Genomic DNA, 16,715 nt, shown 5'->3' with positions numbered 1-16,715 from the left:
CTCGGTAATCAGAGAGGATTAAGATTCTCTCGAGAATCAGAGAGAGGATTTTTATATGATATTATCTCTATCGGATCTGATAGGGTTTAAAAAGAAAGGAAGAGGCGTATTTAAAAGACACCCACACCCGCCGGGGGGGGGGGGTCCCCCCCTGCACGTGATGATCAAGCGCGACGCGCCCGGTTAAATGTTTCCGGATCGGATTCACCAATTTTGGCTTAGACCTCCATTGGGCTCATGCGCGCGTGGGCTACTTTCTTTCTTTGCTTCACCAAGTTAAAAGGTTGAATACTACATAAAGATCTTTTGAGTTTTATCCCTTTCCAATGTAGGACTACAGAAAGTACACTAGACAAAAAGACAAAAGACAAAGAAAGGCAGACTCGGAATTTTGAAATATTCCAACACCATCTACATTTGAGCAGGAAAGAGCGCCAAGAGACATCGAAGGTGCTGACTATGGTTAAGATTAGTAAAATACGAAGAGGAGGTAAATTGGTATATATAGTGGCAGTTGTCACTCAAAATCTAATCGATCAGGCGGACGTGTCGATCTGCTCGATTGAATTAGAAAGCATCATGCAATTGGCCTCCGACGATGTTTTAGAAAGCGTCGGACAATTGGCCTCCGACGACGTTTTAGAAAGCGTCGTTTGGAGGAATCGGCGTCCGACGATGCTTTCTAAAGTGTGGTTTTTATTTTAGTTTTTGACGATGCATTTTAGCGTTGTATAAGTCAGGCATAGCGTCGGCATCTTCCGAAGCTATTTAAAAGTGTTGGCAAATTTTGGTGCGTCAGCCAAATTGTCGACGCTTCTTTCTAGCGTCGGCAATTGGGTGTCGGGAATAATTTTTTTTCTGTAGTGGTTGAAAGTGTTATGGAAAATGTTTATGGTGCATGCCAGTAGCAAGGAGATAAATGTAGTTACAGGAGGTAAGCTTAGTGTCAAGCTTTTACCACTACAACAAATGTGAGTTTTGCCGACTGTATTTTTCCGACGCTAGGGAAAGCGTCGAGAAAGTTTGGCTCAGCGCCAACCTTTGCCGACGCTTTGCCCTTGTATCGGTAAATCTCCAGAAACGATGACGCTTTAAAGCGTCGTTAAAACATTCAGAAATGACGATGCGTAACAGCGTCGTTTGAAAACATAAAATCCTCCTAACCGCTCGGGACGTCTTCTAAGGTAAGCCTCCTCCTCCTCCTCCTCCACTTTGTTTTTTTTCTTGTTTTTAATGCTCGCCCGGCCCCCTCTCCTCATCCTCTCTCGGTCGACGCCCTAGCTGCACGCCAACATCTCACCTCCATCCCAAGCCCTAGCTTCTCCACCGCCGTCGACCATGCCGTCGTCTGAGGTAAGCCACCTCCTCCTCCTTTTCCTCCTTTTTGTTTTCTTCTTGTTTTTAATGCTCGCCCGGCTCCCTCTCCTCATCCTCTCTCGGTCTATGCCCTAGCTGCGCGCCGACATCTCACCTCCATCCCGAGCCTTAGCTTCTCCACTGTCGTCGACCTCGCCCTCCTCCTCCTCCTCTTTGTTTTCTAATTGTTTTTAACGCTTGCCCAGCCCTCTCTCCTTATCCTCTCTCTTAGTCGATGCCCTAGCTGCACGCCGACATCTCACCTCCATCCCGAGCCCTAGCTTCTCCACCATCGTCGACCTTGCCGTCGTCTGAGGTACGCCGCCTCCTCCTCCTTTTCCTTTTCTTTGTTTTCTTCTTGTTTTTAACGCTCCCCCGGCCCTCTCTCCTCATCCTTTCTCGGTAGGTGCCCTAGCTACGCGCTGACATCTCACCTCCATCCCGAGCCATAGCATCTCCACCGCCGTCGACCTCGCCGTCTTCTGAGGTAAGCCTCCTCCTCCTCCTTTTCCTCCTTGTTTTCTTCTTGTTTTTAACGCTCGCCCGGCCCCCTCTCCTCATCCTCTCTCGATCGATGCCCTAGCTGCGCGCCGACTTCTCACCTCCATCCCGAGCCCTAGCTTTTCCGCCGTCGTCGATCTCGCCATCGTCTGAGGTAAGCCTCCTCCTCCTCCTTCATTACCAGTTCTAGAGTGGCATGAAGTTTGATCTCATAGTTTATCCACATTTCCCGAGTCCTTCGAGATGTTTTTCCTTATTTTAGCATTTATTAATTGCATGATCCTCATGAACTGTTAACATGAAGATTAGTGTCTAACATATATAATACTACAACCATTCCTTCTGTATACAATTTTACAAGAATATACCTGTTTAAATATATTCATGTCATTCATATATTTCCTATTTGTTGTTTCTAAGGTCAACTCTGGACCATCATTAATCCGTTGCGTTTCTCATAATATCTAGTTTTTGCTGCACTCCGTATAATTAATTGCATTGGTAGATGCTAAAGTGGTGTGAATGAATGGGATGGGGGAGATAAGTAAAGATATTGATACAGATTTTTTTTTAATAATTTTTATATGTTACCCTTGATCGAGCATCAGCACATCCATTTGTGTTTTAACTTTAAAGTGAGATAAAATGAAAGGCATGGTGTAACCTACATAGCAGTCATTAGTCCATAAAATGTTCTCATTCAGATTTTTAGATAGGATGACTTATTCTTTCTTATTACAAAAAAAAAAACACCCTATGGAATTCATGAGGATTAGTGGCCTTCAGAATATACCTAATTTAAAAACCTCCTGAAGAACTGGCACAAGTGAACCTACCAAACTATCTAAAATAATTCGTCTTGTTTTTTTTTAATCTACAAAAGAATTGGAGACATGGTGGTGGTTAAAGCTAGACTGCAATAAAGAAGATTGGCATTGCCAATTAACCAAACAACAAACTCTTTTGACCACACGTCTATATTCCATCATGAGTTAATCTCCTTAGCCTCTCTTGAGGTCAGCACTGATGATGATCTCCTCCTCCTCTAGAATTTTTTTTAATAATTGTTTGAAAAGATTATTTATAATGGCCTATGAGATCATTGATGCCTCTATGTTCTCATGCTGGCATTTTTTTAGAATGATCTGTTCTCAGTGTTTGTAAAGGTTGATGATTCATGAGGCTTCAGGCTAAGAATTGGATTTAGTATAGCACCATTTCACTTTAATATGACTACTTTTAACAATGGATCAATATCCCTTTTTTGTACCATGAGTTCGTATGGGTGATTCATACCCTAATTTTGTTTATTATTTTTTTATATTAGTTGTAGTTCAATTAGCATTTTAATGGAATGGACAAAAGTTGAATAAATAAGTCGAGATCCAGTGCCGAATATTTGAATGGAGTTCAAAATTTTGTTTTATAATATGTGTTTTATAATATGAATTAGTATTTTTATTTTTTAAAAAAATACAATTTCCGATGCTTTTAAGCGTCGGTAAAAGACGTCCTGGCACAGCCCCAGCACGCCTATGCTGACGCTTCAAATGCTTGCATTAGCGTCGGCAAATGCGGGATCTTCCGACACTTTAAAGCATCGGGGAAAATCAGGAGGAAAGCCGTGAGAAATTTGTCCGTCGGGTTATCGCCAACGCTTTATAAGCATCGGCAAATCCTAGTTTTTGCCAATGCTTTCATCTTGCATCGGCAAAAAGTTTTGCCACGCCGGTATCGCCGATACTTTGGCGATGCTTTGCGTTGCGTCGGCGGAACTTTAGCCGACGTTTATAAGCATCGCTAAAGGTCGCAAAAAGTGTCGGTATGCTGGTTTTCCTGTAGTGTACACAGTGTAAGCTTAGTTATAGTGGGTGTGTGATCTGATGGTGGACTCACGAAAAGGACGGCAACCCTCTACAGTACTCTCATAGAAGATTTCTTTAAAAAATAAATTAGAGAGTAAAAAAACGAGATAAAAACAGAGGAAGCTTAGATGTACTCATAGATACCCAATAAAACGAGCATTACATAAAGTCCAACCGATAAACATTGGCATGTTGGTGCAACTTCACACCCTGTTTCATACCGTAATCTCTCCATACCTTTAACTTTGAAGAAAAATATTGGGGCATTCCTTGAGCTGCACCCGCAATTCCATTTTCCTACAACTACATATTACTTCAGACATTTCCTTGTTTACTACAGGGCTTATATACATAGAATTCTCAGCAATTCACTAAGTTTCAGCTCAGTTGTAGATTTTTCTACTGCCCTGCTGCACCGGCGTCGACGTCCCCATCCAGGGGGCCTCGAAGCCCATCTTCATGGGCCTCTCCCCAGCCCCACACATCTCTCCTCCCTCGTCACACCGCCCCCTCTTCTCCCTCCTAGTCTTCTTGCTCTCCTCCCCCTCGAACCCCTTCAGCAAGACGCCGAAAAGCTTCAGTCCCTCTTCTTTCTTTCCCACCTCCTCTTCTACACCTTTCTTCTTCATTGGCTCTTCTCTCCATATCGCTGCTTCCATCAGTCCCTTTTCCTGCATCAGAAGGCCAATGTCGAGCTTGCCAACGTCCACGAATGTCGAGAGGACTCCGAGGAGCTCTCCGCAGCGCTGCTTGGCCTGTGCCACCTCGTTGCTCAGTATGTTGTTTTCCTTCTTCAGCTTCTCGTTCTCGTTGGTCAGGTCAAGGAGCTGCTGCTGCGGCGGCGGCGGCGGTGGAGGGGAGGAGGTGGAGGAGGAGCTGTGAACTTCGCCGGAGTTGGAAGTTGAAGAAGGCGGATGAGGGTTGTGTTGGCCAGCGTTGGATTTCCCAGCCGGCGGGGCCAGCGGCGGCGCCGCCTTTCTCCGTCGGATCTCGCAGAGGAGCCTTTGTTCCCCTCGACGGAAGTTCTCGTTCGCGAACTCCCACCGGTCCGGCACCACCTTGCGGAAGCCCTGCCAAATTTTCTACGTTAAATTATGAAAATACCCTTCGAAATAGTAGCTGAAGGGTCCAAAACCCAGAACACCAAAACCAGCGAATGTGGACACGCGTCATACGCTGGTTGGCTGGAAATGTCAGTGGAGTCTGCTTCACCCCCGTCTCCTGTTTGACTGTTCAGGCACGGGCGGTGGGTTGCCTGCCAGGTGAGGTAGGCGGGTCAAGCGGTTCAGATGGGGACGGCTGCGGATTTGCTGTTTTGTCCCAAACAGAGAACAGCTATCCATGGCGTTGTGGTCGCACCAAACGAGTAGGTGGCGGGTCTACTTAGAAGACAAAAAGCCTTTCCTCTAATTCTATGTTTGAAAATGAGTTAAAATTTTTTTATAGCAGGACAATAATAGAGGCAGATCTTGGTTGCCGGCTTAGACTTCCACTGCGCAAACGCCACCATCAATGCTTTCAGTGCAGGTCCCACCTTAGCCGGTGGACATGGCAGGTGATGAATTCCTTTCCAGCTACTTTACCCCATGACGAATTCAATCAACACACCAATTTAAAAAACAAAATAATAATAATAATGACGTTCAAAACTTTGTTAATACGTGCTCCTCTTCTTAATTAAATATGTCAAATTTGATCATTATATTCTTATCTAAGTTTATGATTATTGTTGTTAATTATCATATTTTTTTTATGAAGATTGAGGTTGAAGATGGTATTTGTGCAAAACTTGCTTTTATTCTCATTTTTTTTTCTAAAAGCTAAGAATTTTGCTACTAGGAGTTTCAAAGATTCCAAAATAATTTGAAGAAATAACAGGATTATCAGCGGATGGTGCCGCACAAACAACACCAAGTATGACGCAAGACAAATGTAAAAGGATGCCATTATTTCTAGTAATAACCGGTTCTCAGCCACGCTGATGAACCACCAACCCCCTCTTCCGAACATCGTTAATTCAATAAACGTAATCTTCAACAGCGGTCCGTATTCCTATATCTCCTTCGATCAGAACCATCAAACGCAAGATCATGCATTTGACGGCTGGATAGGTAGATCGCCGGTGACTCAGAATCAAAGAGAGCATGAACAAACAGAGAGAGGACGGAGAGAGAGAGAGAGAGAGAGAGTACGTACGTAGGTGTTGAGCTGGCGGACGAAGCTGGAGAAGTTGTTGTGCTTGAAGTGAGCCGGGAGGAGATCCCTTGCGAACTCCACCGGCTTCCACACCACGAACGACCTCCCCTTCTCGGCCCACGATATCACCTCATCCGTCTCCCATGCCTCCACTATCTGGTAGGTCTTCGTCAAGAACGGCGCTGGCCCTCCTCCCCCACTCCTACCATTCCCATCATTACTATTACAACTATTTTTGATGTTATTATTCTGACGACCACCCTTTTTTGCTGCCATCCCCTCCCCTTTCTTAATCCCTCCACGAGCAAAGGAAGGACAAAAAAAAAAAAAAATTCTAACGAATATCTTTCTTCTTCTCTTAAGAAGGAAGAGAGGAAAAGAACAAAACGAGTAAGACCAGGAAAACAAACTGATTTGGTCGGAAGATGAGATCAGCGGCACGAGAAGAGCAGGAGAGCAGTCAAGAACTCCCAGCCCCAGCAGTAGAACCCGCTGATGATCACCCAGCGGCAGCACCCATCGCCTCTTGCTCCGATTCCGAATCCCTCGCCCCCCTTTCCTTCCATGTCCCAACCAACCGAGCACCACGAGATCTCACAGGAATGGCAAAACCACCATCACCACTGCCGCCACCACCGTCATCCTCTCCTCGGCCATCGCAAGAAAGACTGATGGGCAGGACCAGAGATCCGAAGAGTGGCCAGGGGTACGCGATTTAAGGATTTGGGCTAGCTGGTGGAGAAGGATCGATCGCTTTCGGCCTCTCTTTCTCTCTCTCCTTTCTTCCTGACTTGGGCCCCCGGGCTCGTTCCAAATCGAAGCTTCTTCAAAGACCAAGCGTCATCCCGGGTGCCCAAGAAGACACGTGGCGGACATCCGTACTCCATCCCTCCCTCCTCCACCCTTCTGTCCTGGGGTCTCCGTCACCGTGCCTTGTCCGCTTCCGGAGATTTCAAAAGGAGCGGAGAAAAGAGAACAGCGGAGAGATACGATCACCTCCTGGCCTCATCTCCTCTCACTCGTACCTAACCTCCGGATGACTTTTTTCCCCGTTACGCCTTGGTACAAGAACCTCGGTGGTTCTAAGGAAACTATCGCCAAAAAGAGAGAGCTATGAATGGTTTTTCTTCGGAAAAAGGTGTGGAACTAGTTGGTGACTTTCCGACCGATATATTTGACTTTGTAACGCCTCCACCTTCTTCCATTGGTCAGGCCAAAGACGTGAAAGTTTTCTCTCGTCTCGGTTATTTCTTTTTTGCCAATCAAACATACACAGTGAGAGAGAGAGAGAGAAGATGGGGGCGGGGGGAGAAGGATAGGAAGAGCATCTTGGATACAGTCAAAAGACTCTTTTGGTACGAAGAAGCTTTGCTTCGAGGAGGCGTTGCTGGCCAGAAGTTTCCAATCTGATGCAGCCGCGGGGTCAACTCATATGATTGACCGTCAGCTTCGTTCGTATATTCCTCACTTTCAAGATGGAAAATATATAATACTTTATTATTGATATGATCTGAATGACTTGAAATTTTACCGAGTGATTGTTGAAAATGTGAACCAGGGACGTATGTAGAATATGTCCAATTCTTCTTCTTCTTCTTTTTTACATAATATCTTTGGTTTTTGCTTAATTACTTCAATCAAGTGGTTTGGAATGGTCACCACCAAGAACGACACAAGGACGTGATCTACGGGATGGGAAGTTGGCGTGTACGAAGTTGCCCTGCAAGGGTCGTTGTCATCTAATGTCATGAAGAAATCTAACACAGACATGTAGCAGGTATTTCAGTGCTTAAAATACAAGGAAATCTGACTATGGGATTAATGATTAGGTTGAAATGTAGCTCCAAACCGCACTGTGATTTTAGGTGACTGGTTACTTCAGCTCTATTTATAACCACAAATATCTTTCATGAATATAAGCAACATCCCGTTTATAAACCACTTTCTGTGATAAAATCCTTTTCAAAGGCGTATCCAATATGTTGAATATCATGGTTGGAAGCTAAAGATATAATAAGCAAAGCTTCCATCCAATTTCTTGATCAGACATCAACTTGGCTAGTAAGATCTTTGACCATATCTCAAATAAGAAAAATTTTGTTAGTATATACCGTTTTATTAGATACGCCAATCTTAATTTAGCTCTCTCATTTCCTTTTCTTTCTGAGTAAAACAAGATAAGTGCAGCAATTAAAACTTTAGGAAGTCTTAGTTATGTTACCAGGACAATCCACCTTGCACCTCAGGTGCATCCATTGTTCTTAGGGATAATCAAGAATAACTAAAATCTTTGAAAAATGCAATTTTAGTATGTGGAGTTATATATCATAGTTCCCACAAAAAATATAACTTTATATGGAGATCGTATACTTGATCCTCATATATAGTATGGTACAGAAACTTGCATGCATGTGGTATGGTAGTGTCATTACTTTTGAGTAGCTCTTCTTATTAGGATGAGAAAATTTATATCAATCGCACTTCAACTTATGTTTGTTATTAATGTATTATGGTTAGCTCAACTCAAGTTAAATGCATCTTTAAGCATGATTAACATTTTTAGACCCACATCCCATATTTGTCTCCATTGGCTCCATTGCCTGTCTCATATATAGCAAAAAAATTTTTGCATAGAGCTAATCTTTATTATTTTAATGCAAACACATACATGCATGACTTGTGATTTGTCGTGTCTCACTTTTCAAGTATACTTTGCTTTATTTTAACCAGAGTAAATTTTTGTAATCATTTTCTAGTAAACAATTTTTAAAAATATAAAAATAAAAGGAGGAGTGTTTTTATTAAATTCTCTCTAAAATATTATACTTGATGGATGACATGCATGACTGGTAATAGCACCTATTTTCCATGATCTTGATTTGTGGCTTGCCAAGTCTATACTTCCATGGTGCGCCACCGTTGACAAAAAAATTTACAAGGGTGGCCATTTTCTGATAACCTAGAGCAACCACCTCATATCTCAATTGCATTAAGTTAACGCAACCAAACGAAAACGACCCTATTCCTTATTCCCGAAATCAATTCCGTAATCTTGCTGAGGGATGTTGCCATTTGTGTGTCAAAAGAATATAATTGGTTTCCTTATGCTCCTGGAATTTGGCTATTGCTTCTTTTGCTTTAGGCATGCTCTTGTTCAAACATTAGGTGGGGAAATCAAGAGTCGATGTTTCGGTTTCCTGTCCTTTTTTTTTCAATACCCTCTCTACGTCTGCCCACGACCTGGTAACCTTTGAACATGACCCAAGTACATTGTTAGTACCTCCAATTCAATGTCCCAGCTTGCCGACGCCCACCGCAATATGAAGCCTCTTTATGTATATATACATATATATAGACATACATACATACATAAAAGATGGAGAAGAATCAAAGAATCTTCAAGCTGAAATTTGCATGGAATAGAGAATTTGGAGGAAATCTAAAGAGTTGCTCCTGGGCTGATAAAGCTCGGGAAATAGGAAAATTATTAGACATGATATTCATCTGAATCTGTTTCCATATTCGGATCTACTCAAATATAAATTCAATTCAAATTTGAGTATATGGCTAATATCTGAATTGGTATCATATCTATCAAAAAAAAAAAAGAAACATAGATATGGATAGACAATATTTTGATCTCCATTTAAATGTCTTGTTCTATTTGTAATTCTATTTAGTACAATATAATTTTTATAAACTTTTAATGGATATTAAGTGACAGTATTGTTTTTATCTTTAACTAATTTTTTGATATGGTTATATCTTTGATTTGATAATTCATAAAGCTATAGAAATGATATTCATATTTAAAGCAATGCTATCACTATTTGATTTATATCTATATCCATTTAAAATAAATATGGATACATATGAATTTTAACATCCAATTAATAACGATCTAATCATCCAAACAGATCCTAAATGATCAATTTGATGAAATTAAAGTATTAACCAGAAAAGATTAATTAATAAACTAAGAGAATTGATATGAACAGAGAAGTAGAGAACATTGCACATTTGACCTTCTAATCATTTTTGCTATATATTTTGATTGAAAAATAAATAATATAGCATCATAACATAAGTTAGTTCTCTTGATATGCTAATGCATCAAATTTCTCATTCTAGTTGTATCTTATTTTTGCTTTGTACCTAAGTATGATACCCATCGTAAAATGCTTTTGATAACAGAAGTCTCATTGAGTATCTTCAAGTTAGAAAGAATTTATTTCATATATATTTTGGCTGATTAGATTAGCAATAGTATATGAATCTAACTATTCAATATATTTCAAGGTCTTTTAAATTTATTGCATGTTACCTGCTTGATTAATGCATTGATAGTCGGTATCATAGAATACTAAGTGGTTGAGTTGGTGAAGCCACTAAGTGTTGGATATTAGTGATTTGAGTTTGATCTAGCAATCACTTTGATGGAAAAAAATATTAGACATCTCGACCTTGGATTAAACTGACCTCCTTCACCTCGATATAAAACCAAGATGAATAACTTCGACAAAAGTCAAAGAGCCAATTTGCACATGCTAATAAAGACCGGCAGTTATGGCAACGCTATTGTCGACGCACGATCAGTGTGATCATCGTGGTATGCTACTCATGTGGAATGTTTCCCATGTTGTAAATGTGGAGCTAACTGTTACCTGGCAACTAAAGGCATGCTGCGCCAAATCAGGTAACAGATTGATTTGACTAGCCTATATAAAGAGGTAGCTTGGGGGTTCTCAGGTAAGCTCATTCAGAGACTCTACTCTGTCAAAAATTCTTCTTTCTATATTATTGCCTCTCTATTCGTACTTAGGCATCAGATGATCCTCCGTTAGAAACTCTTCGGTAAGTGGACTTCTTGCAGGTGATTCTCGGAGAAGATCAGTTCTTCCACACTATGGTCGTCTCATTCAGCTCGATTCTCACCGATCTCAAAGTTAGCCGAGCAGTGCTCCGACCTCAATCCAAGATTTTGTGGCAATAGATTATCGCTAGAAGAAGGGCCTTAGCTATACCGATACCAAATGAAGGACTCGCGGTGCATCCTATGCCTCGCAGCGCCGTGCACCTGTGAGGACCCGTGCGGGCGTATGTTTAGTCCTACATTGGTTATTCGCTGGGTAGATCTTGGGTACTTATACAGGATCAAGGAACCCAAATAATAACTTCCGACTAGCCATTTTGGGTGAGGTTCTAGGTTGTTACAAATGATATCAGAGCGAACCCGGCCCATAATTTATGTGGACTAGGGGACACTGCAGCACGGATTCATTGGGATTGACCATGGACCGATCGTGGTGTTTGTGATTAGATTTGAATGGATTTGAACCCTTAGCCTGACGAGGACGTCAGGGCTTGAACGGGGGGAGTATGTGAGGACCCGTACGGGCATGTGTTTAGTTCCACATCGGTTATTCGCTGGATAGATCTTGGGTACTTATACAGGATCAAGGAACCCAATTAATAACTTCCGGCTAGCCATTTTGGGTGAGGTTCTGGGTTGTTACAGCACCAACTTCAAAATTAGCCGAGTAACACTCCAACCTCAGTCTGGAATTCTGCAGCGATACACTTGAATTCTAAAGAGAAAGATTAGGGAGGGGGGATATCATTTCCACCATTCTTGCTTAACTCTCGCATGAGATCACTTCATCCTCTTTACTTTTATTTAACTTTATACTCATATCTTCTAATATCATGAATATGAAGTTTTTGGATGGTGAGTATAATTCTCTGACAATTAAGGTTGACATGTTCGCATAACAAAGAACCTTTGAAACCACCCTTCGTAGTGGGAGAAGAATCTCGTAGACTTCCCTCGATCGCCTATCTGAAATAAGACATCTAGGCAACATGAAGACAGCTCTTTAATCCCGTATGCAGGCTATATATATTTTATTGACGGAAAAAGGAGAAAATAAGGCACTTCTCCCAAATGTATAAAAATAGTCTATTTACAAGAGAAAGGAGAGAGTACGTAGCAAGGAAGGCTTTAACATCAAGAGAGAAACTAGATTTACAAGCATAACGTACACGACTATCCAAACATTTCCTCTAGCACAGGTTACCCATGCTGTGAAATAGTAGCCAGTAGGATCTACCAAGTACCGCATAAGGTGAATAACTCGTAGACTCGTAGCCTTTTTTTACGCACGCCTCGGTACGCCTGACTTGGACAAATTTGGGGCAGCTTCTGCAAGCAACCGCATGGCACGCGCGAGTTCGTACGCACACTGCCATCTGGAGAATGGAGCGGGGGCATTTAAATTACTCTAATGCGAGCGCATCCTGCCGAGTCACAGAAAAATAAAAAGTATAAAAAAGTAAAAAAAATGTATGCTGCAGATGTTCAAAAAAAACCTCAAAAATACCGAGCTAAAAAAAAAAGCAACCCAATCAGCAGCTCTATTTATCTTTCGAAATACATATACAATCTAAGAATCGCCCATCTTTTAAATCAGCCTTCGGATATCTCGAATGAGTGGATGACCGTCTCCATATCTGTTCACGCTTCGAATCCAATCAACTACCAAGAAGGAATCCCCTTCTAGATACATCCGTTCGGCACTGAAAACCTACCTCGTATAAGATAAACCCTTCCAAGCTACATGAAGCTCCGCCTCAACAACCATAAGACCTGGCGTGCGGCGCCCACCGGCCGTTATTAGAGGTGCACATGGGTCGGATCGGATTATGTCCCAAGTGGTCTCGATCCGATCTGGTTTTTTGTTTAGATTCTAATTTTGGACCCAAATCTGATCCGGTTGAAGACCGAGTCGGGTTGGATCCAACTCGGATCCGGATCCGGATTAAAAATTACCACTTTTTTGTGCTTTTGAGAAAAAATTTGGGCAAATCTAATTTGGTCATATCATAATTATGAGGTGCTGGGTGACCCATGACTCGAAAGACTTACGATTAACCTCCAGAACCGATGATCCATGACTAACAAGCTCCTAAGAAACCCATATCTCCTTCCTGTCTGCCTTGAAAACCCACCATAAATTCACTTAAAAACGACCAATAGTACCACCACCCACACACCAAAAAAAGAAGAGACTCTTTGGCTTGTTATCACAAAGCAAACTCATTTCTCTGAGCTTTTGCTGGATTTTAGGTGGCTTTGTGCAGCCTTTATCCTGATTTTGTTTCTCTTTTTCTGTTTCCATTACCACCAACTTAGTGCTGTTAAAGCCACCTACTTAGCATCATTTCTGGTCCTTAGACAAGCCACCTTCTTTCCAACTCAAACAAGCAGTCCTCTCTCTCTCTCTCTCTCTCTCTCTCTCTCTCTCTCTCTCTCTCTCTCTCTTCTGGGCCCAGGAGATTCTGAAGCAGAGCACAGCTGTGTGGAGCTCCTGTCTTCTGGCACAAGAACATATTTGAGATAGCTCCCATTCATTAAAGAAACCATCTTGGGTCTGCTTCTCTGGCTTTCTTGCTGCTATACCTGTCCCGAGTTAAACCAAAAGCTTGAGAGCTCGGCGTTTGGGTTTCCTTCTGTTTTGCTCATTCTCTACGGTTTGTTCGGGTCGTTCGGGTCGGGTCGGGTCAGATTTAGTAAATCAGACCCAATCCAAAAAATGATTTGGGTCCAATTTTAGGACCTGACTCAGACCCGCGAATCCTAAAATTCGGATCGGGTCGGGTCTACGCGGGTCGAGTCGGGTTGGATCGCGGGTCGACCCGACTCATTTGCAGCCTTAGCTGCTATCAACCTATCCAGTGAGTCTCTGATCATAAAACCAACACTTCCTGACACATCATCCACCGACACACTACTATCGAAGTTCACTTTAAGATAACTAGGAGGTAGGAGCATCCAAGAAATAAAGATAAATATAGGCGCTGTGACAGCAGAAAGAGTACTCCAGATGTCCCTAGTCATTTCAGAATAGAACGTAACAGTAGCAGCGATAACCTCTCCCACATGTAGCATAGCTCTATCCATCACCAATCTCGGAGAGGACTGCCTGCCCTCGAAAAGGCCGACGTTCCTATCCAACCATATATAATATGCCAAATATGCTCTATGGATCCCCACATCAACCGAACTAGGGCTCCGCATGGAAACTCTTGGCAGGTGAATCAAATCCTGCACCGACTTCATCGAGTGGGAAAGAGGCACAAGTGCCCTCCTCCATATCCCCCTGGCCTTGGGGCACTATAAAAGAATATGGTCAATGATTTTCTCGATATCCGTGCACACCTCACAACATTGAGTAATCCGCACACCTCGTCTGGCAAGCAAGCTCCTGGTCGGTAGGCATCCCCAAGCTACCTTTCAGATAAAGAGCGCCACACGTAGGAGAATCCGCATCCTCCAAATCCAGCCTCCACCAATCTGCCGAGCTGGCTCCCAACTGATCAGTGTGTAGATATCCTTGGCCCGCACTCGTGATCGCCCCGACGGCAACCATACCAGCCTATCAGACTCCTCCCGGGCAAGAATCGGTAGAGCCATACCCTCTTTGCCAGCTGCTCCCCAAACACCTCCCGGACCACCCCATCTGAGTCCAACTGGTCATTGACCCTACATCTTGCCAACCTCGCTGAATCTATCATGGTCGGTAAGCGATTGATCGGCTGCTCTGTCATCCAAATATCTTCCAAAATATCAATAAATCGTCCGTCCCCAATGGCCCATCTAATCTCTGGAAGCACCAAATCTGCTCGAGCACACATCTCCCTCCAGACTGGTGAATGGTAACGACCAGCTCGTGCCTCAGGCAACAAAACTCCATACTTAATCCTTATCAGTGAGAACTACATACAGTTAGGCTCTAAAATAAATCTGGCAGCATGATGTGCCGCTAAGGTCTCCCATTAGCAAGGACCACATACTTGGCCGTCACGCATCTTTGGGTGGGCGGCTAACCTACAAAGTCATTTATGGCCTTTGTGGTTTGAGAGCCCACATTGAGTCACACAAAAGAATACTTAATAACGACTAATCATAGCTTAGCCTGAGCTAACACGCACCCACATTTGTACCTAGGAGATCATGATAGCGAATTATTAACAACAACAATGCTATGGGCTACATGCTCAAGATTAGACTTTTTTGTTATGCATTACCACACGGACATCATGCCAACAAAAAGATAAAGGAGAATAAAAAAAGAGAAACGGAAACCGAAGTCCGTTGGTTGGTCAGGAATCTTTTACATATGCATATATTTATAAAGAAGCCAGAAAAGAAAAAAAAAAAGAAGCATCGCGTCCTTTCTTTCTGTTTCTTGTCACCAAGGATGCATGCATGACTGCACGATTCAGTAGCGTCGACGCACAGAGCAAGCAACAAGCTGGGCCCACTGCTTCAATCTCGCCTTCACCACCTCCGGGCTATCCCCTTCACCAAAACCACCACTCAAATCACTAAAACTACGTTACGCTAATCTTGTTATAAGAAAACTATCGCAGGTGTTGCATGGACATCTTGATCACGCGATTTCTTTGACACGGTCCGCCGCACCAACATGAATCCACTGTTGGATTGGAGGAATTTGGAGTGCTTGGAGATCTGTGCGGGACGTGATGCAACGGTCCATGTCGCGAAAGAAGATCGCTCGTTCTTTCGCGCCAAAGATTACAACCCGAAGCCGAATTTGTATGCGTTGAATCCGGAAGGACCGCAACCGGTCAAGCGTCCGTCCGATCTAACGGATCGGGCTCACCGGACACCGAACCGGGTACGGCTTACTGATCCAACGGTGGGTCATCATTTATCAAGGGATAGGGATAGAGGCGAGCTCAATTTTAAAAATTATTTTCTTTTGAAAAATTAAGAAAATATGAGGAGTGGGGATACCTGGGGAGAGGATGGAGTGGGGGCTATGATCCATCGGCAATCCATCAGCGGAGGAGGAGGAATTGGACGGAGAGGATCCGTCGACGGGATCGCAGTGGCTTCGGTGCACAGCGTAGTAGAGATCGAGGGCGGGGAAGGTCTCGGAGAGCCTCCGGCCGCCGCTGAGAGAGTCGACCATATCGAAGCCGAAGCCGAGATCGATGCATCCGCGGAGCTCGTCGAGGTCCTCGACGGTGACGCTCCGGCCCGGGCGGCCCCGCCGGCCGCGTTGAAGGCCCTTCCGCCGAAGCCACGCCTCGTTGCGCTCGGTGTCCGGCGACCAGGAGCGCTGCTTGAGGAGGCCCAGCCGGGGCTTGGGATCGGCCATGGCGGACTTAGGCTCGGATCCCCCCTCCTCCCTGGCCTTGGCCGCTCCCTTGTTCGGGGAGGGCGGGAGGCGATCGGGGATGGGGACTGCTTCAATTTCAGGTTCGGGAGCGGAGGTGGGGGCGGAGGTGGCGGGGTTTTAACTTTTAAGGGAAAAGATGCCCATGACGGTGGGCTTCGTGCTTTCGTTTGTCCGCGTCATGATGCCCATCGGGTGTAACGGGTATCTGCCCTATTGGCATGCCACGACGCACGAGGAGATTAGTGCCCTGTACCACCAATCCTGTCAATCGCATTGATAACTGTATACCAGCGGCAGGTCGTAAGCGCTTGGCAACAAAGTTGGTATCCAATGCTAGTGCTGCTGTATCTGTGCACTTAATTATTTTAAAACTACAAAGAATTCATTTAATTGAATCGAAGAGTGATAGGGTTAAACATAGTTATAAATGAAGAGGGTCTGCTCACTTGAAATCGAAAATGGATGATTAAAGAACCAAATGTTTAATAACAAAAATGCAATGCATAATTGGAAATAATTTGGAGAGGTACAGCACAAATAAAAAACAAGGAAAACAATCATAATCTGTTAATAATGCTAGAGATCTTAG

At 43.6% G+C, this 16,715-nt stretch overlaps 2 protein-coding genes across 2 annotated transcripts; both read right to left on the bottom strand.

Annotated features, from left to right (window-relative positions):
- Window positions 1-3,830: 3,830 nt before the first annotated feature.
- LOC103712507 (heat stress transcription factor B-1-like) lies at window positions 3,831-6,673 on the bottom strand. The gene is made up of 2 exons (XM_008799045.4): window positions 5,919-6,673; window positions 3,831-4,792 (listed from the first exon to the last, which is right to left on the bottom strand). The coding sequence occupies exons 1-2, from the start codon at window positions 6,192-6,194 to the stop codon at window positions 4,106-4,108; spliced, it is 963 nt and encodes a 320-aa protein (XP_008797267.1). The 5' UTR covers window positions 6,195-6,673; the 3' UTR covers window positions 3,831-4,105.
- An 8,308-nt stretch (window positions 6,674-14,981) lies between these two features.
- LOC103712509 lies at window positions 14,982-16,242 on the bottom strand. Its single transcript, XM_008799047.4, has 2 exons — window positions 15,739-16,242; window positions 14,982-15,279 (listed from the first exon to the last, which is right to left on the bottom strand). Exons 1-2 carry the CDS (start codon window positions 16,103-16,105, stop codon window positions 15,200-15,202), a joined length of 447 nt encoding a protein of 148 aa, XP_008797269.1. The 5' UTR covers window positions 16,106-16,242; the 3' UTR covers window positions 14,982-15,199.
- Between the last annotated feature and the right edge of the window lie 473 nt (window positions 16,243-16,715).

This window comes from Phoenix dactylifera, chromosome 15 (assembly GCF_009389715.1).
Source record: "Phoenix dactylifera cultivar Barhee BC4 chromosome 15, palm_55x_up_171113_PBpolish2nd_filt_p, whole genome shotgun sequence".
In the NCBI taxonomy this organism is placed as follows: domain Eukaryota; kingdom Viridiplantae; phylum Streptophyta; class Magnoliopsida; order Arecales; family Arecaceae; genus Phoenix; species Phoenix dactylifera.
This window is presented reverse-complemented; position numbering and strand designations above follow the sequence as displayed.